Source organism: Panthera leo, chromosome E2 (assembly GCF_018350215.1).
Source record: "Panthera leo isolate Ple1 chromosome E2, P.leo_Ple1_pat1.1, whole genome shotgun sequence".
NCBI classification, from domain to species: Eukaryota; Metazoa; Chordata; class Mammalia; order Carnivora; family Felidae; genus Panthera; species Panthera leo.
In genome coordinates, this window is record NC_056693.1 from 16,267,483 (window position 1) to 16,293,206 (window position 25,724).

The 25,724-nt window shown below is 38.4% G+C and overlaps 1 protein-coding gene across 5 annotated transcripts in view; it reads left to right on the forward strand.

The window, feature by feature from the left end:
- Positions 1 to 4,574: 4,574 nt before the first annotated feature.
- ZNF527 (zinc finger protein 527) overlaps positions 4,575 to 25,724 on the forward strand; it is a 32,400-nt gene continuing 11,250 nt past the window's right edge. For 2 of the 5 annotated variants that reach the window (XM_042920088.1, XM_042920089.1), the window contains exons 1-4: positions 4,575 to 4,775; positions 8,271 to 8,345; positions 13,074 to 13,200; positions 14,054 to 14,149. In XM_042920088.1, coding sequence (XP_042776022.1) covers positions 8,313 to 8,345; positions 13,074 to 13,200; positions 14,054 to 14,149 — 256 coding nt within the window. In that variant the 5' untranslated portion in view covers positions 4,575 to 4,775; positions 8,271 to 8,312. Of the gene's footprint in view, positions 4,776 to 8,270; positions 8,346 to 11,831; positions 11,956 to 13,073; positions 13,201 to 14,053; positions 14,150 to 25,724 lie in introns of those variants that run through there. The other 3 variants (XM_042920090.1, XM_042920091.1, XM_042920093.1) reach the window with 3 other exon arrangements.

Below are 25,724 nucleotides of genomic sequence, written 5' to 3' on the forward strand. Positions count from 1 at the left end.
GTGGGAGGGAGGGGAGGGTAGGTGATGGGCATTGAAGAGGGCATCTTTTGGGATGAGCACTGGGTGTTGTATGGAAACCAATTTGACAATAAATTTCATATATTAAAAAAAAAAAGAATATGGGTGGTCAATCAAAATAACTAACACAAGAAATCTTTCTTGGCTTCTTCATTCTAAATTTGATTTTATTCTCAATTCAGAATGACTGCCTTCAAATAAGAAAAAGCTAAAAAAAGAAAAAAACCTAAACACATCAAAGAGGGGCAGCTGGGTGGCTCAGTAGGTAGAGCATGCAACTCTTGATCTTGGGGTCATGAGTTCAAGCCTCACACTGGGGTTTAAAAAATTTTTTTAATTAAAAAAAAAACACATGAATGATACAGAACAAATTGGTGGTTGCCAGAGGTGGGGTATGCAATCTAGGTGAAATGGGTGAAGGGGCACCTGGCTGGCTCAGTTGGAGAAGCATGCAGATCTTGATTCCGGGTCGTAAGTTAGAACCCCATGTGGTTTAGATATTACTTAAGTAAAACTTAAAAAGAAATAGGTGAAGGGGGTCAAAAGGTACAAACTTTCAATTATAAAATAAATAAATCATGGGGATGTAATGTACCGCATGGTGACTATAGTTAATACTGTATTGCATATTTGAAAGTTGCTAAGAGTTAAAAAGTTCTTATCACAAGAAAAAAAACTTTTGTAACTATGTATAGTGATGGATGTTGACTACACTTATTGTGGTGATCATTTCACAATATATACAAATATTGAATCATTATGTTGTACACCTGAAAATGATATTATATATCAATTATATCTCAATTTAAAAAAGAAATAACTAATATAATCTAAGTTTATTTTTAAAAAATCACATACCATGAATTTCACACTTATTAGGATATTGTGAACTGTTAAGTCATGGGGGCAATTAGTGGTTCACCATGAAATATTTATATTAGATGACACAAAGTTAGAAAATGTATAAATCAATATTTATTATCAAAATTACAACAAAATAGGTAAAAACATGAGTTCATCCAAATAGCTACATGTTATATACTGATAGCTATTTCAGAATTTGAATTGCTTTGTTATTAAGATACTATTACTAAATATGCACCATTTTTTGTTATTTAATAGGATTCCTTTATAAGGAAGTAGTGACAATGTTAAGAAAACTTTCTACGAAGAAAAAGTAACATGAAAAATTATATGAATTAATTTATTTTCCAGAAAATTTAAAAAGGATCATAGACTGATAATTTCCCTGTCATAGTTTTGGCTTCAAGCATGCCTTTCTCTATTCTGAGATGCTGGAGCTGGGACTTTGACAAAGATGTCCCAGTCTCCCTTGCTACTGTTATAGTTTGCCAATGGAGGCATTAAAGGGAGACTGGTAGGCTCAGTAGGGAGAAGAAAAGAGGAAAGGGAGAAGGAACTCACTTCTGTTTTCCAGTTCTTTCAGTATCTCTAGCAGTAGAGGAGGGCTATAGCTTACCTGCAAATTCTTTTTGCTTTCTCAGCACCAGACTGCTAAACCCAGTTAACAGCCATGTTAACAGACTCCTCTTCCAAACTCTTAGGTTCTGGTAAATCCTTCCTCTCTCCTTTGTTCCCTAAGCTCTATGGTGTTAGCTGTTTCTTGAAGTTACAAATCTGTCCCCTTTTTGCTCTTTCAGTCATCCAACATTGTATAATCAATTTCCTGTAATTAAATATTGTTTGAAATTACCAGTATAGTTCTGCTTTTTTTTACTATATCCTGATGGACATAGTCCTAACCACAATTTGTTTTAGCAGTACAACCGCTTACTTGTGGGAATACTTTGAGGACCACTGTCCTACTCTACTGGAGATGACTAGACTCAAACCAGTGTTGGACTTGGTGGTATGACATAAGAAAAGTAAATAAGGGACAAAAAGTCTTCCTATGATCAATTACTGACATTTGAAGAGATAGTCGTACACAAACTTCCTCTTTAAAAAAAAATTTTTTTAATGCTTATTTTTGAGACACACACACACACACACACACACACACACACACACACACAGAGTGAGAGTGGGGAGGGGCTGAGGGAGACTGGGAGACACAGAATCCAAAGCAGGCTCTAGGCTCTGAGATGTCAGCACAGAGGCTGACATGGGGCTTGAACTAAAGAACCGCGAGATCATGACCTAGGCCAAAGTCTGATGTTTAACCGACTGAGCCACCCAGGTGCCCTCAAAGTTTCTCTTGAAGGTATATTATGCCAGTCAAGAATGGAGTATCTTAAATTTCTAGCATTTAGTATGAAATGTCCAAGATGATCTCTATCCTGCACTGATAATCAGATCCAGGGAAGAGCTGTTTGATGTATTGGTCAAGTAGCCAATCACAGTTATCCAAAGAACACTTACCTAGTACATTTCCCCACTGAAGCAACCCAATTATTAAATGTTCTAGAGCCTTAAAAAAAAAAAAAAAAAAAAAAAAAAAAAAAAAAAAAAAGTGCTTGACTTCTTCTGAAAGTAACAGTGCCCAATTTCACATTATAAACAGCAAATCGCTCAACCCTACTAGCCACACTCCTTTTGTCCAACTCTCCAGCCTTAGCTACTAGAGGTTTCTTGATGGGATGGGGATCGGAGGATTTATTCTCCAAAGATTGGTTCTCATTTCAAGAACTTCCCCCTCTTGTTTCCACATACCTCTATTTATCAAGATCTTGACTTGGGTGCACCTTCCAGATCTTCCAGGGTCTGGGGGTGGGGAAGAATGCTGCTTTGTTCAGAATTTTGACTGTTGGAGCACCCGGGTGGCTCAGTTGCTGAAGCGTCTGACTTCGGCTCAGGTCGTGATCTCAGGGTTTGTGAGTTCAAGCCCCGCGTGGGGCTCTGTGCTGACAGCTCAGAGCCTGGAGCCTGCTTCGGATTCTGTGTCTCCTTCTCTCTCTGCCCCTCCCCCACTTGTGCTCTGTCTCTCTCTGTCTCTTAAAAATAAGTAAATGTAAAAAAAAAAAGAAAAGAAAAGAAAAGAAAAAAATATATTGACTGTCAAATACTTCCTCCTTGACCAAATTTTAGTTAGGCTCCTCTGGACTCTCTTCTCAACTAGGATTCAACTTTTGGCTTCAGTGTTTGTCTTTGCATTACCCAGTTTTAGCAAGAATTCTGTCAACTCAGTTTAGCCAGAGCTCTTGATATCTCATTACTCTTAATATCTAATTAAAGTCTTCATCCACCCATGCGATATCTGATATCAAGAACTCTCTTGGTCAGTCCAGCAAGAATTTCCCCTTACCTTTGATGTCTCCTCTTAATTTTCCATCCACTGACTTCCCCCAATCCCACCAACTTGCCATTGCATATAAACCCTATTTGTTCTTTCTGTATTTGGAACTGAGCCTGGTTCTATGCTGAAGTTCTTCTCCCCTATTGCAGTGTTCCTGAATGAAATCTATTTTTGAACTTCTTTACTGTTCAGTTTTGGTTTTCTTTTTTTTTTTTTTTAATTTTTTTTTTCAACGTTTTTTATTTATTTTTGGGACAGAGAGAGACAGAGCATGAACGGGGGAGGGGCAGAGAGAGGGAGACACAGAATCCGAAACAGGCTCCAGGCTCTGAGCCATCAGCCCAGAGCCCGACGCGGGGCTCGAACTCACAGACTGCGAGATCCTGACCTGGCTGAAGTCGGACGCTTAACCGACTGCGCCACCCAGGAGCCCCCAGTTTTGGTTTTCTTTATCATCACTCAGGGCCTCGCTTTCTTGTCTTCCTGACTGTGGATAGTTTTCTTGAAGCTGGACCCTAATTGAAGTTGTAAGGTAAAAAGGTGGAAACAGCATCAGGAGCACCCCCAGAGCTACTGGCTATCATATTATAAAGGGCTCTGGTGCAAATGAGCGTCTCCCTAACAAACGGAATGTAATCACCCTTCTGTGGTATCACATTAGGTCCTAGTAGAAAAGGGATATAAACATGAAGGTAGCAGTGACCCGGCCCATGGCCGGGGATGAGGGGTGGCGTGGGGGGCTGGGAGAACAGTTAGATCTGGAGACAGTCACACACAAAGGCACACAAAGAAACCTCTTCCACAGGCTCAACACTAAAAGCCAGCCCAGAAACGAATAAAGCTCCACCTCTGGTCACAGGTAAACTCCTTCGACCTCTGGCGTAAGAACACAAAGAAATGCTCGTCCATTTCAGGCACAGTCCCTCTCACAAACCCACAGGCACCCTCACATTCTCCGCGTCACACATCGACCCACAATCACGGGACGTGATTTTAAATACAGAAGCTGACTGCACTGACAGAAGGCTTCGCCCCGTGGTGCACAAGCACAAAAGTGTGCAGCGACGGTCACACAGAAATCGCCACATCTGAGAATTCAGTAACAATCACGGACGTGCGCAAATTCACGGTTTCCTCACGCACAGCCGCCCACAGTCACTTGCGTGCCCAAGATCCGCCAGGGTGGCACACGGTTCTCGGGTCAAGACTCCCACGGCTGCGGCCACCTGCGCAGGCGCGGTGTAGAGGCGGGCCTTGGGGCCCTCTGGGAAATGTAGTTCAGCAAATGAAGGCCGCGGCGCAAAGCTCTCTGGGGCTGGTGGTTCGAAGGGTCCTAAGGAAAAGCTGAGCTGCGTCCAGTCCAGCTGGATGTGTCCCCAGAGGAGCTCGGGGTCCCGCACGGCTCAGTCCCTGCTCCGCTTCGCTCCGCGGGGCATTCTGGGAGGGGACGTCGTGGGTCTCGGGTCGCTGGGCGGGTTTCCAGAGCCCGCGGCGACGGGAGGTGAGTTGGGCCTGGCTGAGCGCGGGAGCCAGAGGTCAGGGCCGGGCTTGAGGTGGACCGTCAGGGACCGGGATGGGGCCAGGGGGGTGCCCTCAGGGGTTCCTGTATAACTGTGTGAGAGGTCGCGATGTGACAGAATGTGATCTTGTGTGGCACCGTGTGTGTGATTATGAAAGATTGTATGTCTCAGGTATAAAACTGTGTGTGTCTGTGTGTGTGTGTCTGTTTCTGCAGGTGTAACTATGTGTTACTGTATATGGGTTTGTGAGAAACAGCGGGTGTGACATTGTGTCGCTGTATGAATATGTGTGATTATGTTTGACTACTTGTCTCTGTGGATATAACAGTGTTTGAATGTGTGTGACAGCAGGTGTGATTGCGAACCCATGAGCATCTTTCTCTGCAGGTATAAATTTGTATGAGTAATGGTGACCGGATGTGTGACCTTGTGTCCCAAGTCACTGCGAGATTGCGTGGGACTGTCTGTCGGAGTAATTGTGTGTCATCATCTCTGTCTTTGGGTTAATGCCACTGTGTATGTGTTTGACATTACAGGTGAGCTTGTGTGACCATGTATAGTGTATGTGTGTGACTGGGTGAGAATTTGTATGTGTACGTGAGACTGAAGGCTTGATTGTGTGGGACCTAGTGTGTGATTGTGGGCGCAGAAAGATTAAAATTACTTGCCCAAGTTCAGACAGTTTATAAGTGACAGAACAGGGTCTTGAGCCTAGGCAGAGGCCTTGCTTTTAATTACTAAACTCTCTTGGTCTTTCCCATACTGTGAGAGTGAAAACTGGGGGCCTTGGATTCTGAGGGTGTTGGAGAGGATTGTCCCTGGTCTTGGACGAGGAACTGTCAGGATATGGGAATTTAATGTGGGTCTCGTCCTTCAGTCCCCTTGTGAGTCACAGAACCCAGTCTAAAGACATTGTAGTGAGACCATCCTCAAACTGACTGCTCAGTTTGGGATGGAGAGCTCAGTCTGAAAGCCAGGTCTTCCTCACCTTAGGCCATGCAGTTTCAGATTTTAGCTTTGTCTTTGTCAAAACTCTTCCACGTTTGGTGCTGAGAGAGGCCAATCCATGGCTCTTTTTCTGATATACCAAGTTAGCTAAATTTTGCTTCTGACTTTCATAGTTAATAAAGAAAAACGGTCTCATTTCCTTTCCAGATGTGTGTAGAGAATGTAAGCAGGGACGAAGGTAGCACTTCTTTACACCAGCAGTTGGCAGTGAGACAGTGAGGAAAGAAAGGTTCTGAGAGATGGAGTAACTTGCCCAAGGTCATGCAGCCAATGAATGAAGGAGTGGAGAGTCACCATGCGCCTGGGGGCTATGTGAAGCCCAAGTCTTTAACATCACCTTCTTTCGGAGACTGATGGCTTATCTCAAACTTTGGAAATATTACCCAAGTGATGCACCACTCTTTGCAGACAGAAATATAAAAGACATTTTTTGGGGGCGCCTGAGTGGCTCAATCACTTGAGCTTCTGACTCTTGATTTCAGCACAGGTAATGATCCCAGGGTCCCCGGATCCAGCCCCATGTTGGGCTCTGTGCTGAGTGTGGAGCCTGCTTAAGATTCCCTCTCTCTCTCTCTCTCTCTCTCTCTCTCTCTCTCTCTCTCTCTCTCTTTCTCTTTCTCTCTTTCTCTTTCTCCCTCTGCCCCTCTCCCCTGCTTGCGCTTTCTTTCTCTCTCTCTCTCTATAAAACAATAAAAAAGTAAAAGACATTTCTTTTATGCAGATGCTATGTAGGGCTCCCAGATGCAGAGAAGGCTTCATTGATTCTCCTCTCAGGTTGCAAAGGCTTTTATGGACAATTTCAAGCTGTGTTGCACTAAGGAAATAACTTTCTCAGAGACTGATTGGCCAGTGCAGAGTAGCCCAGGTTTAGGAAGTCGTATATCCTGAATTCTAGGTCAAACATGACTGTCCTCATTTTCAGATTGAAGAAATGTTGGCTCTGAGAGAACAACGAATATTTCAGGCTGTGCAATTTGTTATTGGTTTGTATTAAAATTTAGCAATGCCTGCCTCAAGCTCTATTTCTGTGAAGTAATAAAGGTAATATCTGCATCTCTGAAAATGCCTCTCTAGTAGATATATGGCTTTGATTCCCCAGGTTATGTTAAATAATTCCCATTCAGACATTGTAGGCTCTTGAAAGAGGACCAGTTTTGAGTCTCGTGGCAGTTGATTCTTACGACTTTGAGTTAGTTGCTTTAGCTTTTTGAACCTCAGTTTTACTTGTTGGCAAGATAAGGATAATAATATTTACCTTTGCGTTTTGTGAAGAATAAAGAAAATAATGACATATGTAGGGGTGCCTGGGTGGCTCAATCAGTTGAGCATCTGACTCTTGGTTTCAGCCCAGGTCATGATCTCAGGGGTCGCTGACAGCGCAGAGCCTGCTTGGGATTCTCTCTTTCCTTCTCCCTCTGCCCCTTCTCTGCTTGTGTGCGTGCGTGCTCTCTCTCTCAAAACAAATAAATGTTAAAAAAAAAAGATAATGGCATGTACAACATGTGTAACATCGCTATTTATATTACAGGAGGCCCAGTAAGATTGATTTATTCATTTAATAAATATTTTTTAAGCTTTTATTTTGAGAGAGAGAGAGAAAATGAGTGAGGGAGGGAGGGGTGGAAAGAGATGGAGAGAGAGAATCACAAGCAAGCTCCATGCTGTCAGCTGGGAGCCCAATGCAGGGCTTGATCCCACGAACTGTGAAATCATGACCTGAACCAAAATCAAGAGTTGGATGCTTAACCCTACTGAGCCACTCAGGCGCCTCCATTTAACAAATAATTTTTGAGTGCCTGCAAAGGTTCTGGCATTATTCTAACACTAGAGATACAATCAGTGAACCAAACAAATCCTAGTTCTATTAGATCCCACACTGTTGTTTGGGGAGACAACAATAAACAGAGAAAAAAAGTAACATGTCCAATGGTGTCAAAAGCTACGAAGAAAAATCACAATAAGGAAAAAGAGACTGGAAGGGAAGTTATCTTTAGATAGAATTTTCAGGAAAGTGCCTCTCATGTGGTAACAACTGAACACAAACAGGAATGAAGAGAGGGAGTGAGCCATGTCCAGGCAGAAGGAAAATCAAAGGTAACGGCCCTGAAGATGGACTGTGCACAGTGTTTGAGGAACTGTAAGAAAACCTGTGTGCCTGGAGTGGGGTGAGCAAGCGGAATGAGGGTAGGAAATGAAGTCTAAGGGGCATCCAAGGGCCAGATCATAAACCACCTTGTTGGCCATTTAGATTTTGTTGAGTTCAAGCTATATGTTCTTAATACCATTGAGGACTTCAGGGGTTAAATTAATCTGTGGCCTTTTCTCAGATCTTAGAAGGCTTAGGGCTGGCCTATGCAAGGAGGCTGTGGAGACCGTAAAGGGACAAGTGTTCTATCTTTGTGAATCTCAGATCAGCAATCTGGGGTTGGTTTGCCATTTTTTTTTTCCCTTTAATTCTCGTTTCTCAGGACATTGTTCTCCAAAAGAGAAGATTAAAGAAGAAAGGAAGAATGGCTGTTGGACTTTGTAAAGCCATGTCTCAAGTAAGTTGGTGTTTTCACTTTGTTTCCAGAAATTCTACTTCTTTTTTTAGGACTTTGTGACTTCAGAAAGTCACAAATAGCCCAGTGAGCACTCTCACACTTGTCTCTCTCAACTACTTCATATAATCTCTCTATAAATCACTTAGTATCTTTTTTACTCAGTGCTGTGCTCAAATATGTGATGGAAGAGAACTATCCTTTTTAGATAGCTCATGATTTGTTATGCTGGGGATTAGTGCAAGTGGAATAAAGGACAGAGGTGTGATTATTGAGCGCCCTATTAAATAGGGAAGTCAAGGATGGCCTCTCTGAGGAAGTGACATTTAAGCAAAGAAAAACTTCAGTGAAAGTAGGGATTAGGTTTCGTGGAGATTTGGAGAAGACCTTTAAAAGTAGAAGGAATAGCAAATATGAAGTTATTATGGTGGGAACATGTTTGATGAGCTCTAGGAATATCATTGAGCCAGTATCCTCAGAGGGAAATGAACACTATGAGATCAGAGGAGTAGCTGGGGAACAAGTTATATAGGCCCTTGAAACTCATGACCAGAACTTTGAGGTTTGTTCTAAGAGTGAAGGAGAGTCATTGGAGTGTTTGTAATGTAATTTGATTTATATTAAAAAAAATTTTTTTTATGTTTATTTTTGAGAGAGAGAGACACACAGAGCACAAGCAGGGGAGGGACAGAGAGAGAGGGAGACACAGAATCTGAAGCAGGCTCCAGGCTCTGAGCTGGTAGCATAGAGCCCCATGCGGGGCTCCAACCCACGAATCATGAGATCATGACCTGAGCCAAAGTCAGGTGCTTAACAAACTGAGCCACCCAGGCACCCCAATTTGATTTATATTTTAAAAGGAAAATAGAAAGGAATTAAGGGTGGAGTGGGCGATCAGTTAGGAGACTACCACAGTAATCTAGGTGGAAGGTGATAGCTGCCTGGACCGTGGTGGTATCATTGGAGCTGCTGGGATTGGGGTATATGTTGGAGATAGAAAATGTGGGATTTGGTCAGGGGTTGGTTGTGGAATGTGAGAGAAAGAAAAAAGTCAAGGATAACTACAAAGATTTTTGACCTGGGCAACTGTACAAATGGTTGTGCCATTTACTGAGATGGAAAGACAGGGCAGAATGAGATGGGAACAAAAATTGAGTTCTAGATATATTAAGTTTGTGAGATTGGGTATCCAAGTGCAATATTGATTATACACTGGAATCATGATTGGGGGTGTGAATTTGAGAATGATTAGTGTATTTAAAGCCGTAGGACAGGATAGGATTATCTGATTGTGAGTGTCTATAGGAAAGATGCCCAAGGACTCAATTTAGGTATTCAGTATCTAGAGGCTGACAAGACGAAGAGGAAGCAGCAAGAGAGACTGAGAAGGACTGATGTAGAAGGAAAACCAGAAGAGTGGGGAAGTCAAAAGTACAGAGTATTTTATAGAGGATGTAACCAACAGAATTAAATTCTTCTGAGGAAGATGCAGACTGAGAACTGACCATTGGATTTGGTAACATGGAAACTACTGATACTCTTGACAAGAGCTACTTCATAGAGGGGTTGCGATGAAAGCATCATTACAGTGGGTTCATGAGGGAACACTGGCCTAAAAGGTGAGAATAGAGATGAGTCTAGACCTACACTGCCCAGTAATGTACCCAGTAGCCACATAAGACTGCTCTGAATTAAGATGTGCTATAACATATATACCAGATTTTTAATTTTTATTAGTATTGTTATTTTTTTATTTTAGAAAGAGAAAGAGAGAGAGAGAGAGAGTACAAGTCAGGGAGAGGGACCAAGGGAGAGAGAGAGAGAATTTTAAGTATGCTCCAAGGAGCCTGATGTGGGGCTTGATCCCAGGACCCAGGGATAATGACTTGAGCTGAAATCAAGAGTCAGACATTCAACCGAATGAACCACCCAAGTCACCAAATATATACCAGATTTTGAAGATTTAGTACAAAAAAAGAATGTAAAACATCTCATTAATAATTTTTAGATTGGGTATATGTTGAAATAATATTTTAGATATAATGGGTTAAATTAAGTATATTATTAAATTTACCTATTTCTGTTTACCTTTTTTTCCTTTTTTGCAATATAACCTAGTGATTCAGCATGACATTTGGTCTTAAACATCTATAAAATGTGTTTTATACTTTTTTCTTACTTTTTTAAAATAAGTTTTACAGTGAGATTAAATAAGATAATAACTGTAAAATGCTTATTAGGGTGTCTGAAATGTAGTAATTGGGTAATAAATAGCAGAATATAAATAGCAGTTATTCTTATTTTTTCCATTATTGAATCTATTTGCTTTGTTGATGTAGCTACTAAAAAATTTTCAACATTTATTCATTTTTGAGAGAGAGAGACAGAGTGCAAGTGAGGGAGAAACAGAGAGAGAGGGAGACACAGAATCTGAAGCAGCTTCCAGGCTCCAAGCTGTCAGCACAGAGCCTGACGCAGGGCTTGAACCCATGAACTGTGAGATCATGACCTGAGCAGAAGTGGGACATTTAACTGAGCCACCCAGACGCCCCCTAAAAAAATTTATTACGTGGCTTACATTGTATTTCTATTGGATATTGTTGATGTAAACAACTCTTTGGAAGAGTTTTCTTATTTTTTTAAAAGTTTCATTTAAGTAATCTGCACACCCAACATGGAGCTCGAACTCACGATCCCAAGATCAAGAGTTCAATGTTTCTCTGACTGAGCCAGTCAGGCACCCCTGTAAGAGTTTTGTTAAGAGCAGTAAGGAAATGGGACAATAACTACAGTGAGATTGTGGAAGGGACTTTATCTATTTATAAGATGAAAGGTATTGCATCGTTTGTATACTGATAGAAATAATCTAGTAAAGTGAGAAAATACCGATAAGGGAGATATCTTATATCTTCCTGATAATTACAAGGGAGAGAGGTGACAGTGTCTTTGTATGGACAAGTGAAGGGATTGGTCATAGATAGCAGCCTAGAGTTTTATGCATTGAAACAGAGGGAAGACAGAATATATGAGTATGGATACAGGGCAGCAAGGACTTGTAATGAACAAGAAGATGAGGAAGTTCAAAGAGAGAACAGAGTTGGTGGTAGTTTGAGAAAGAGAGACAGAAACTATGAGAGTTGGAAAGTGAATTTATTAGGGAAGTGTAGTGGTGCTTTTGTGGAATCTCTGGTCATATCCTAGAAGTAAATTGGGTTAACATTTTATCAGTCAGGGTTCCAGCAAGAAACTCAAAAGGGGACTCTTTATAAGCTATGATCAGTGTATAAAGAAACCACAGAGGATAGTGCTATACCCTGGGACTCATAACAATAAAACTTGGGCCTGAACCCAGAGACAGAGAGATCTGAGTGCAGAGGGCCACTGACAGACATTGTGACCTAGGAGTGAAGGACAGGGGCCACACAGGGCAGAGCTGCAAGGAGGGTGCCAGCAGAGTAAAAATTGTGCTTTGCTTGCCTCTCTCTCATCTCTTGTCTGTGGCTGAACCCAACTGAAGATGGGGTCGGGAAAGGGAGTCTATTAATGCAATTAATACAGGTCAACCTCACAGGACATAGAGAAGTGTAGAGGGGCACACGGAAGTTATACAACAGTCTGTATTTGTCTGATGTTTTTTCTCTGGCCACATTCACCCACATTTCTACTATGTAGAATAACCATATTTAATATTTACTTATTTTTGCAATTTGATGGACAACAATAGAACATTTAATTTGAAAGCACTAGCAAAAGAGATTATTTTCTCCATAAATTTAAAATATAAAAACCAGCTCAAAAAATAGAAAACTAAATAGAGCAATGTGCAAGAAAGAGTTAACATAGCAGGCCCGAAGCTGCTGTGTTTAGAAGAACCCACTTGCAGGTTGATTTGGCTGGCGTCTGAGATCTTGGCACTAGATTCATTCTCGGCACTGATAGCGATTTTATTATTTTTAATAAAAAATGAGATCATACTCTGCAAAACGGAACTTAAAATGTCATTTTAAGCATTGAGTACTCTTCCTTCCTATGGATATACTATAGGAAACTACCATTTATTCACTGAGTGGCAAATATTTACTGTTTACCATGTGACCGGTTTTATAATAGACACTGGATAATCAAGAGATTGTAAAACAGATATCCTTCCCTCATACAGGTTATAGTTCAGTGGTGTAGGCTAAACTCTTATTTTTTGATATGTAAGTTTTTTTCCAGATGTAACCTTCCAATGAAAATTCTATCTAAATATCTTCACATATACTTTATTATGTCTTCAGGACACATTTGTGGAAGTTTTTCCTTACATATAGAATCTAAGTTTCAGACCATACCCTTTAGTCAAAGCCCAATTTAAGGCCTTTCTTCACTTCTCTGACCCATGTGATATCCCAGTTTGGGGAATATAAAGGAATCATCCCTATAAGAATTTCCTGATACATAGTGTATGTAACATAAAACACCCTTGTTCACATACTTGCATGCTATAAACTCATGTTTCATGCCATAAGCTATTTTTTTCCTGTGTATAGGTCTTTTTTTATTTACAAAAATGTGAAATGTTTTTCTCTCAAAATATTCGACAAACCTGGACATGTACTTGCTCCCCAATAATCAGTTTCCTTGGACCACTTAGAGAACTCTGGCAGAATTCATCTTTTCTGCCAGGACCATATGGGAGCACTTGGCAAATGAGATTTTTTTTTCTTTTTTCTTTTTTTATAATTTCAGGGTTTGGTGACCTTCCGAGATGTGGCTCTAGATTTTTCCCAAGAGGAATGGGAATGGCTGGACCCATCTCAGAAGGATTTATACAGAGATGTCATGTTGGAGAACTACAGGAACTTGGTATGGCTTGGTAAGGATGTCTCCCCCATAATTCAGAATCTTCCCTCGGGTGTTTTTGCTTCCTCCATTAGGACATTTAGGTCATCTTAAGTGCTTAGCTGAATTTCTTCTTCCTGTTCCCAGGAAATAATTTGAAGTAGTTTCAAAGAGTTAGAAATGAATAGTTCCCATTGTTGGAGAAGGGTGGTTTGGAATAGCAGCATCAGTATGGCGTAGGAATTTGTTAAATTGAAAATTATAGCATCCCACTATAGACCTACAAAATCAGAAACTCTGGGAATATGCCTAGTAATTTGGGTTTTAATGAGCCCTCCTAATGATTCTGATGCCCATTAAAGTTTGAGAACCACTGTGGTTTCTGATTCAGGAGGTCTGGGTTGAGGCCTGAGAATTTGCTTTTTTTTTTAATGTTTATTTATTTATTTTGAGAGAGAGAGAGAGAGAACACATGTGTGCTGAGCAAGCAGGAAAGGGGCAGAGAGAGAGACTTCTAAGCAGGCTCCTATCTGTCAGGGTGAAGCCCAGCTTGGGGCTTGAACTCACAAACCATAAGATCATGACCCGAGCTGAAATCGAGAGTAGGACTCTTAACTGACTGAGCCACTCAGGCGCCCTGAGAATTTGCATTTCTAATAAGTTCCTAGGTGGTGGTGCTTCTGCTCTAGCACTTTGAGAACCACTGCTACGGAAAGAGTTTCATCTTCATCCTTCATACCAACATCATTCCCTTCTCTGGCCCTTCCTCTAATTGCCTTTCTTGCTTAATGACCAAAAGATTGCGTTTGAGTCCTAGAAAGGCTAAAGCAAGTTGATTGTCTCTGTGTGTCTCTTTCTTGCTCTCATTTTTCTTCTCCTGTAAACAGGACTCTCCATTTCTAAGCCCAACATGATCTCCTTATTGGAGCAAGGGAAGGAACCTTGGATGGTGGAGAAAGAGATGTCAGATGGTCAATATGCTGGTGAGTGACAGGGAACTGGACAAGGAGTGTTGTTGTAAGGTGCCAGCCCAACTGGTCATGAGAATGCTTCCCTGCACTTGAGGAGGCTACCCTGGGCTTGGTGGGGGTGGGTTTCTCTCTATTTCTATCAAAGTATATGCTCTATGATTCGTCTAGAAATAACCCAAATCTCAGTCCTCGCCAGCTCTTTTCCTTTTAGGATCGGAAATGTGTACATTTCCAGATTTCATTTTAGAGTTTTTATTTTTATCCAAGTTATTATAAAAGTTATACATGCACATTTCTTAACGAGTCAAGTAGGTTTACAAGGCGTATTCCCTTTAAAAAGGCAGTCTTTTGTCCACCTCCCTAGCTTCCCTCTCCTTAAATGGACCAACTTTCTTTACTTTTGCAACTTTTTTGATGTTTTCTTCATTTCTTTAACAAATACGTATATGTTGCTATTTCTTAATTACTTTTTCAGGTTTAGTCCTCAACCAGTATCTTCTAAGAAAATAAGAATTTTGTTTTTGAAAATAAGAATTTAATACTTTCTTATCCTAAATCAAATACATGTATGTGCTCACACACATACACACATACACACGTGCACAAACACACACACACACACACACACACACACACACACACACACACTTCCCATCTCCTCAGTATCATAATTTTGATTGAATCACTGTTCAGGGTTTATATTATTGTGGCTATTAAGTGCTAGTCATAGCCATTCTGTGTATATACCAAGATTACTTTTCCTACACAACTTTTTTTTTAATGTTTATTTATTTTTGAGAGAGAGAGAGAGACAGAGCATGAGTGGGGAAGGGGCAGAGAGAGAGGGAGACAGAGAATCTGAAACAGGCTCCAGGCTATGAGCTGTCAGCACAGAGCCTGATGTAGGGCTCGATCTCAGAACTGTGAGATCATGACCTGAGCCGAAGTCAGACGCTTAACCAGCTGAGCCACCCAGGTGCCCCTCCATACAACTTTTTATTTTTCCTGGAGTTAATAATTTCTGGGGTGGGGGTGGGGTTGTCTATTTGTTTGTTTTTTTTTTCCCCTTGATTTTCTGTATACCTATTCCTCACTCAATTCCCAACTCTCCATCAACTATCTAAATCTCTTAAGACAGTCAGACACATTAGCTAATCTATTGATTTTATCATCTTGGAGGAATCTCTCCCAGACTCTTCAGATATACTTCAGTCTGGACAAATCGCTCATTACATCTGCTTGTGCTCAGTTGGGGTTTATCTGATGTTTTCTCGTGATTAGATTGAGGTAACGCATTTTTGGGAAAAGTGCAACAGAAATAATGTTAAGTTCCACTCAGTGCAACATACTGGATTCATAATATTGATATGTCTTTGATCACTTGGTAAGGTAGTGTCTGTCTGGTTTCTCCAATGTAAAGTTACTATTTTTCTATTTGTAATTAATAAGTATCTTAGGGGAGATACTTTGAGGCTATTCAGTGTCTTTGAAACTTTTGCCCACTAATTTTAGCATCCATTGCCCCATTGGATCTTGTCTGCAATAGTTATTACTGTGATATTGACCTAATGTTGATTTTTCCATTTCCCTCCTTTACATATATTAATTAGGATTGTCTTAGAAAAACTGTTTCTTTTCTCCCATTTGTTTATTTATTCAATTATTTCTTTATGGAATCATGGATTTTTATTTTTTCTGAGGGAGATAAAGCCAATAAATCATTATTTTGTTGCTCAAATTGCCCTAGCTTTGACCATTGGGATTTCATTCCAGTTGGTTTCTTTGACCTTTTAACATGCTCCTATCCATTTTCGAGCACTTCCTTCCTCCCCAGCTCTGGGTGTTCCCGGTTCATCTTGTTTTCCTTGCCCCAGCCTTGAATCAGGTCCTGCTCCTAGAAGCTCTGGTTCCTTTTATTGGGAAATGATGTTTAGAAACCAAGGTGTAGGTGCTATGAGTGCTCATTGCTCCTGGGATGTCTTTGCTCCTAGACCCTCACAGCAGATTGAGCTGGAAAATATATGTATATATACCAACACACACAGGTACACAGACACTTCTATATTTATATCTGTCTCAGTTTTTTTTATATATATTAAAATTACCAGTTTATTTTGGTATCTTGATTCTAGTTTTACTCCATAGGGCTTATTGTAGCCTTCTTCCTTATCTGTAATTTGTTGTTCTAACAATAAGAAACAATGTATTTACTTATTTACTCAATTTTAGCATACACAAAATTTCAGAATTTCCAAGATACTCCTCTGTGAGAAACAAATTTACTAACTAGATTACATTATTCATATATGGTTCCTTTTGTCTTTAGTCTTATAGTATTCAGCCAAAATACTATTTTTCAAAGTTACTTAGGTTAGGGGCGCCTGGGTGACTCAGTCTGTTGAGCGACCAACTTCGGCTGAGGTCATGGTCTCATGGTTTGTGAGTTCGAGCCCTGCGTTGGGCTCTGTGCTGACAGCTCAGAGCCTGGAGCCTGCTTTGGATTCTGTGTCTCCCTCTCTCTCTGCCCCTCCCCCACTCATGCTCTGTCTCTCTCTGTCTCAGAAATAAATAAACATTTAAAAAAAAGTTAGGTTAGTTCTTTTAGGTTCATTTGTTACTGTTTGTATTCTGTTTGGGTTCTTACCACATCCTGGTTGATTTTAATTACTTATTTTTTTGGTATCTGAAACATTATTATGCTTTTAAGAATCAGAGCTATACAAAAATACGTCCTCAGAAATGTGTTACTCTCTCCTCATTCCCACTATCCTATTTTTATCTCCTTAACTTCTTCCTATCTCTTTCTTATCTGCTTCTTGTAGATACCAATCTCTGTATTTTCAGGTTTGTCCTTTTTATGTTTCATTTGTACAAATGAGCCAACATATGTATAGTTTCTTGTAAGTCTTTGTACATTACATGAAGGGTAGCATACTGTAGATACACTTTGCATTTTACTTTTCTCACTTAACTATATACACAGGCAATCACTCCATATTATTCATGGAGATCTTCCTCATTTTTTTAACAGCTGCAAAATACTTCATTATGTGGGTGTTATGGTAATTTATTTAACTACTTTCTGATGTGTGGACTTTTAGCTGTTTGCAACTATTTTGCAGTTATAACCAGTGCTTCAGTAAATAACCATGTTCATACATATTTTCATAATGTCAAGGCTATGTTTTCAGGAGAGATTATTGGAAATGGGATTCCTGAGTAAGTGCATATGTAGTTTTGTTAGGAGTTGCCACATTCCCCTCCAGAAAGGTTGTGCCAGACTACTTCTATATTAATTTTGTATTGCTGCTGTAACAGAGTACCACAAATTTAGTGGCTGAAAACAACAGGAATTTATTATCTTATAGCTCTAGAGTTTAGAAGTAGAAAATGGGTCTTATAGGACTAAAATCAAGATGTCAGCCAAAAAAAAAAAAAAAAAAAAAGTCAGCAGCCTGCCTTTTTTGTGAATGCCCTAGGGAAGAATCGGTTTCTTGCCTTTTTATGCTTTTTTTAGGACCTTTACTCAGACTTTTATTTTTAATTTTTAAAAATCACTTTATTTTAGGGGCGCCTGGGTGGTTCAGTCAGTTAAGCATCTGACTTCAGTTCAGGTCATGATCTTGTAGTTCATGAGTTCGAGCCCTGTGTCGGGCTCTGTGCTGACAGAGCCTGGAACCTGCTTTGAATTCTGTGTCTTTCTCTCTCTGCCCCTCCCCTGCTCACACTCTGTTTCTCTTTCTCTCTGGAAAATAAATAAACATTAAAAAAAAAAAAACCACTTTATTTTACATGTGGCATTTACATACAGTATAGAATTGAGTCTTGCTTTGTGAACCAATCTAAGTATCATTTCAATTTAATAGGTGAAAATCCAGGTACATTTTTGATATGTTTGGGCTTAACTCTGTATATTGTTTTATGTGATGTTTTCTGGTATTTACAGTTTTTAAAAAAGACTTTCACTTGTCTGTTTTCCTAGCCTTTATTTTGGTCATCTAATACTATAGCTTTTATAATAATGAGGAAGATTTTTTGTTGTTGTTGTTCTAGTGTTGTCTTTGAATTTTTTTTTTTTTTTTTTTTTTTTTTTTGGCGGGGGAAGAGAGACAGCAGGAGAAGGGCAGAGTTAGAGAATCCTAAGCAGGCCCCATGCCCAGTGCAGAGCCTGTCTCAATGGGGCTTCATCTCTTGACCCTGAGATCATGACCTGAGCCAAAATCAAGAGTTGGACGTTTAACTGACTGAGCCACTCGGGCATCCCCTTTTGTTCTAGTGTTATTGTGCTCTGTTTATATATACAATATTTATTCTTTCTATTACTTAATAAGTTGGCTTTAAATAAACTAGCCCTTGATTTTTTAATCTATTACAGATGAGTCAATTTGTTGTTCTCTTCCCAAATTTTGTTAGTTGTATGTTTTTTATATTGTCACAGCATATTATATTTACATGCTGTTCTGTCACATTTATTCCAGCCTTTCATTTTGTCTTTTATGGCTAAATATATTCAGTGTTTTTCACTAGATCCTTTTGCTAAAATTTCTCTGGAAATTTCTCTAGATTGTCCTCTAGCAGTTTCCTCAAAAAGAGCTCATGAAAATAATGTCCCCTCCCCCAAGTTCTATCTTGTTCATAATTGGCCATTCTTTCCTTAAATTTATTATAGCATAGTATTAATGTTGAATATTGTTTATGAAGAAGTCTGATGCCAACTTGATATTTTCCATTTAAGTATATAATTAGCTTTATATTTTGTTCTGGTCTCCTAGATGGTTCTTTAATTAAAAAAAAAATTTTTTTTTGTCATTTATTCATTATTGAAAGATAGAGACAGAGCATGAGCGGGGGAGGGGCAGAGAGAGAGAGACACACAGAATCCAAAGCAGGCTCCAGGCTCTGAGCTGTCAGCACAGAGCCCGACGCAGGTTTTGAACTCACAAACCATGAGATCATGACCTGAGCCAAAGTCGGACGCCCAACCGACTGAGCCACCCAGGCACCCTGATGGTTCTTTAATTTTAAAGTTATTTAATTAGATACGTCTCAGTCTGACCATTTTGGATCACTTTTTCCTGAAATGTGTGTTGTCTTTCAGGATGTAGAATCGAGTTTTTATTTCAGGACATATTTTTATTTCTTTTTATAGACAAAGTGAAGAATACAGGAAAGTACAGTGACTAATACAATAAATGGCTACCACCCGGAATTGATCATTGTTAATGTTTTGACATATTTTCATTTTTTGATGAAGAGATAAACTGTCTTAAGTACAAGTTCTCTTTGTTTCTCATTCTCAGTTCATTTTTCCTCATCTGCTTCTTGCTCTGAGAAGCAACAACAGTCATGAGTTCATCATATGTCCTTCTAATTCATTTTGTAAACATATTTTGTAAATATCTATGCATTTGTTGAAAAAAGTTATTTTCTTTTCTTTAATGTTTATTTGTTTTGAGAGAGAAAAAATGTGTGCATGCACACACAAGCCAGGGAGAGGCAGAAAGAGAGGGCGAGAGAGAATCCCAAGCAGGCTCTGCACTGACGTGGGGCTCAATCCCACAACTGTGAGATCATGACATGAGCCGAAACCAAGAGTCAGTTGCTTAACTGACTGAGCCACCCAGGCACTCCAAGAGTGTTTTTATTTTCATAGGTAGTATTCTTTACATTTTCTTCTACAACTTGCTTGTATTACTCAACATTTTCCTGAAATTTATCCTTGGTAAATCTATATGTAATATATTTCCATTTTTTAAACTGTTGTATACTATTGCATGTTTTGAATTTGCCACATTTTATGCAACTCTTTCCCTATAGATGGCCATTTAGATTGTTTCTATTTTTTGCTAACTCACATAGTAGCAGGGTATGTTTCTATGCACATGCACGTAAGAGTTTGTCAAGGATTTGTACATAGTAGTAAAATTGCTGGAGCATAGGAGTGCACACTTTGTTTTACTTGATACTCAAACTGCTCTTGAACATGATGGTATTACTTATACCTCTACTAACAATATCTGAGAGTTCTAGTTTCCTTATTCCCTTGATATTCTCCAACTTAAGTTTGTGATATTGCCCTTGATAAATTTTTACCAGTATGATGAAAGAGAAATGCTCTTGAAGTTGTTTTAATTTGCTTAGTAAGACTGAGCATTTTCCTGGAAATGCACTGTCCATTCAGAATTTCTGTTCTGTGAATTACCTTCTCATATTTTTAACCCATTCTTTCAGGTAAGGTTATTTGGCTTTTTCTTACTGACTTTTAGAATTTCTTTTTGTTAAAAAAAAATTTTTTTTTTTTTATTTTAGAGAGAGAGAAAGTGCATGTGAGTGGAGTGGGGTGGGGAAAGGGAGAGAGAGAGAATCTTAAGCAGGCTCCATGCTGAATGTGGAGCCTGACCTGGGGCTCGATCCTGCAATCCTGGGATCATGACCTGAGTCAAAATGACCTCAGTCAACTGACTGAGCCACCCAGGTACCACTAGAACTTTTTTTAACATATTCTGAGTATTAATCATTTTTCTATGATACGTGTTTTTGTCGTCTTTTCCAGACTCTCCCTTGCCTTTTACCATTGTGGTGCCTTCTCTCACCCAGTTTTTTTTTTTGTTTTTTTTTGTTTTTTTTTTTTTATGTTTATTTATTTTTGAGAGAGAGAGAGACAGCACGAAATAGGGAGAGGCAGAGAGAAAGGGAGACAGAGGATTGGACCCTTAACCTACCGACTCACCCAGAGGGTTTTTTTTGTGTGTTTTGTTTTTGTTTTATTTTTTTATTATTTTTTTTAATTTTCTTTTTTCTTTTTTAAAATTTACATCCAAATCAGTTAGCATATAGTGCAACAATGATTTCAGGAGTAGATTCCTTAGTGCCCCTTACCCATTTAGCCCATCCCCCCTCCCACAACCCCTCCAGCAACCCTCAGTTTGTTCTCCATATTTATGAGTCTCTTCTGTTTTGTCCCCCTCCCTGTTTTTATATTATTTCTGTTTCCTTTCCCTTATTTTCATCTGTTTTGTCTCTTAAAGTCCTCCTATGAGTGAAGTCATATGATTTTTGTCTTTCTCTGACCAATTTCACTTAGCATAATACCCTCTAGTCCCACATAGTTGAAAGATTTCATTCTTTTTGATTGCCGAGTAATACTCCATTGTATATATATACCACATCTTCTTTATCCATTCATCCATCATTGGACATTTGGGCTCTTTCCATACTTTTACAGTCTTCTCCTATAATCCATCTGAGCTTTAATTTTAAAATATGATGTATTAGGCCTTTTTTTCCACATGGAGTTTTCCCAGTACTGTTTATTTGTCCATTTCTTCTCTATTAATTATAATGTCACCCCTGAAATATGCTAAGTCCTTATGTTTGCATGAATCTTGTTTCTGTCCTCTGTTTTTTTGTTACTTTGATCTATTTACTTATTCCTAAGCCAATGCTATACTATTTTCCTTACTATGTAGCATTATGTACCTTTAGATGTTTGGTTATTGTTGGTATATAGAAAAAGTATTAATTTGCATTATTGTATCATCTATCTAGCCAGTTCAATATACTCTTTTTTGTAGTAGGTTTTCAACAATTCTCTGAGTGTATTAGTCAACATAAATCTAATTATTTTAACAAAGCCTCAGTGAATAAAAACAATAGGGATTGTTTCTTGCACATGTCACAGTCCAGTGTGAGGTTATCCTGGGCCTCTGCTGCATGCTGTCATTCAGCTATACAGCTCTATTTCATCTGTTGGCTATGTCATCTCTTAGGACTCACCATTGCCTGGAAGTCCTCTGCTGAATCCTCTGAAGCCAGCCACTGAGAAAGAAAGGGGGAGATAGAAACACACGCACACACACACAAATGGATGAAGGATCTCTCAGGACGTTTTTAATGGACTGTTCTGGAAGTACCATTTGTGGCATCTATCACTTCTGATTAGCCAGAATTCAGTCACTCGGTTGCAAGGGAGTCTGGGAGATGTTTCTATGGACTTAAGAGGAAAAGGCAAACTATTTGCTGGATGTAATAATACCTTTCCAGTGTATATGTTCCCTTTTCCCTTTTCTTATTTTAATTCTACTTTATCAACCACAGTTTCCATATTTATGTTGAACAATTGCTATAATTTTTTTCTTTCTGATATGGTGGGACATTTTTAGGGGTTTCAAACTAAATGTGCCTATTTTTTTCTATCCCTAGCACTATGTATTGTATGTACGGATGTATATATTTTAAGCATGAGAGGCTTTTGAATTTTATATATTTTCAGCATCTTTCAAGGCAATTATTTTTTTCTCTTTTACTATTTTTTCTTCTATAAGAGTTATAGAAGAAAAATTCTATAAGAATTTATAATAGGGGCACTTGGGTGGCTCAGTTGGTTAAGCGTCCAACTCTTGATTTTGGCTGAGGTCATGATCTCATGAGCATGAGATCAAGCCCTGCGTTGGGCTCCATGCTGAGCCTGGATCCTGCTTAAGATTCTCTGTCTTCCCCACTCATGCTCTCTGTCTCTCTCTCTCTCTCAAAATAAATAAATAAACATTAAAAAAAAGAATTTAAAAAACAAAAAAAGAATTTATAGTAAAGATTTCCTCTTGCTGAACTATTTTTATATTTCTGGATTGCATACTTGCTTCTGTGTATTATTCATTCAATATAGTGCTTGATTCAATTTTTAATATTTAAAGTTTTGCCTGTTATCTATGGGGGAGAATAGTCTGATATAAAGGCAGTGAAATAGATCAGTGGAACAACAGAGAAAGTACAGAAATATACCCATGTACACATGAGAACTTAGTATTTGATAAAGGTAGCTTTTCCAATCAGCAGCATGGAGAGATTTTTTTTAAAGTTAAGGATGGTATTTTTATAATACTGGATTTTGGAAAGTCTTTCTTAAAATGACATCAAGGCAAGACTCTATAATGGAAAACTGGGAGATTTGACTTCATAACATGTTTTCAAAAATTTTATCGAAAGCACTATAAATGAAGATGACATGTGACAATAAAAAATGATGATTTGAAAAAAGTGGCAATTTGAGGGAAAAAAAATATTATAAAGCCTTAATGCCATAAATGTATAAATGACTTCTTTAAACCACTTAAAAGAAAATGCTAGTGCAATTAAAATATGTGTAAAGGATATGAATAAAGAATTCACCAAAGATGAAACCACAAAATACATAGTACATGTATTTTATATCAATATATAAAAATCCTCTTTTTTATAATCAGAAATTTGGAAATTATAAAATAATGAGGTACTCTTTCCTTACAGGGGCAAAGATTTTAGAATGATATTAGGATAGATGAGTTTGATGACATGTACTTTATGTTCTGGTAGTAATGCAAATTGATGAGAATTATTTTGGAGGGCAGTTTGACAATGGATATTAATAGTTAAAATATGTATCTATATAGTGTTATTTAATTCTTCTTTTATAAATCTATAGAAATATAAAATTGTGCAAAACAGACTGCTGTTTATTTGATTTGTAAGTGATTACTTTTTTAAAAAGTTGGTTATGAGGAATCATGAAAAATACACACGTGAGACTTTTATTTTAACTGTATAACATATATATAAATATTCATTAATTTTCTGATATAGTTATAAAGCCTTTATTTGAATATGATCTGTTGGAGTTTAGCACTGTCCTCCTTATATAAGCCACACTCGTGATGCACTATCTACAATATCTATTGCTCATTTTTTTTAAGCAAAGCATAACATTTCAAACCAATGTGAGTAAAGAATCTTTGTAGAGATTTTAATGTTTTTAATAGGCTTTCACAATTCTTTTCCACATGGAATACAAAAGGAAGTTTTTAAGTGACACACTTTTAGCCTATTTTTCTAAAAACTTTCAACTTAGTTTTCATTAAAAAACAACTTTCTTAGTCTTTCTCAGTCTGAGTTATTTCACTTAGCATAATTCCCTTTAGGTCCATATGTTTTCACTCATATCTGGAATCTAAAAAAAAAACAAATGAAACAAACTCAAAGTAGAATCAGAGAACTCAAGTAGAATGGAGAACAAACTGACATTTGCCAGAGGGAAGGAAGTGGAAGGATGGGCAAAATGGGTGAAGGGGAGTGGGAGATACAGGCTTCCAGTTATGGAATGAGTAAGTCATGGGAGGGAATAAAACACACAGCATAGGGAATCCAGTCAGTGATATTATAATAGCATTGTATGGTGACAGATAGTAAGTACACTTGTGGGGAGCATAGCATAAGGTATACAGAATTTGGATCACTGTGTTGTATACCTGAAACTAATGTAACATTGTATTTAAAAATTATTTTTCTCCAAATTTTTATTTAAATTCCAGTTAGTTAACAAACAGTGTAATATTAGTGTCAAGCATAGAATTTAATGATTAATCACATACATACAAACCCAGTGCTCATTACAAGTACCCTCCTTAATACGTATCACCTATTTAATCCATCCCTCTGCCCACCTCCCTCCAGTAACCATTAGTTTGTTCTCTGTAGTTAAGAGTCTGTTTCTTAGTTTGCTTCTTTCTTTTTTGCCCCTGCTATATTCATTTGTTTTTGTTTCTTAAATTCCACATGAGTAAAATCATATGGTCTGTGTCTTTCTCTGACTGACTTATTTTGCTTAGCATAACACTCTACAGCTCCATCCACAGCATTGCAAATGGCAACATTTCATTCATTTTTTATGACTGAGTAATAATCCATTGTATATATGTACCACATCTTTATCCATTCATCAGTCAATGGACATTTGGGATGTTTTCATAATTTGGCTATTGTTGGTACCTCTGCTGTAAACATCAGGGTGCATGTATCCCTTCACATCAGTATTTTTGTATCCTTTGGGTAAATTCCTAGTAGTGCAGTTGCTGATTTGTAGGGTAGTTCTATTTTTAACTTTTTGAGAAACCTTCACACTGTTTTCCATAGTGGCTGCAACAGTTTATATTACCACCAATAGTGTAAGAGCATTCCCCTTTCTCCCCATCTTTGTTAATACTTGTTTCCTGAGTTGTTCATTTTAGCCATTCTGACTAGTGTGAGGTGATATTGCAGTTTTGATTTGTATTTCCTTCATGATGAGTGATGATAAGCATCTTTTCATGTGTTAGTTGGCCATCTGTATGTCTTCTTTGGGAAAATGTCTATTTATGTCTTCTGCCCATCTCTTCACTGAATTATTTGATTTCTGGGTGTTGAGTTTGATAAGTTCTTTATATATTTTGGATACTAACCCTTTATTAGATACATCATTTGCAAATATCTTCTCCCATTTTGTAGGTTGCCTTTTAGTTTTGTTGATTGTTTCCTTCTCTGTGCAGAAGTTTTTTATTTTGATTAAGCCCAATAGTTTATTTTTGCTTTTGTTTTCCTTGCCTCAGGAGACATATCTAGTAAGAAGTGGCTATGGTCGATGTCTAAGAGGTTACTGCCTATATTCTCCTCTAGGATTTTGATGGTTTCAGGTTTCACATTTAACCAATATTGAATTTATTTTTGTGTATGGTAAAGAAACTAGTCCAGTTTCATTCTTTTGCATGTTGCTGTGAAGTTTCCCCAACACCATTTGTTG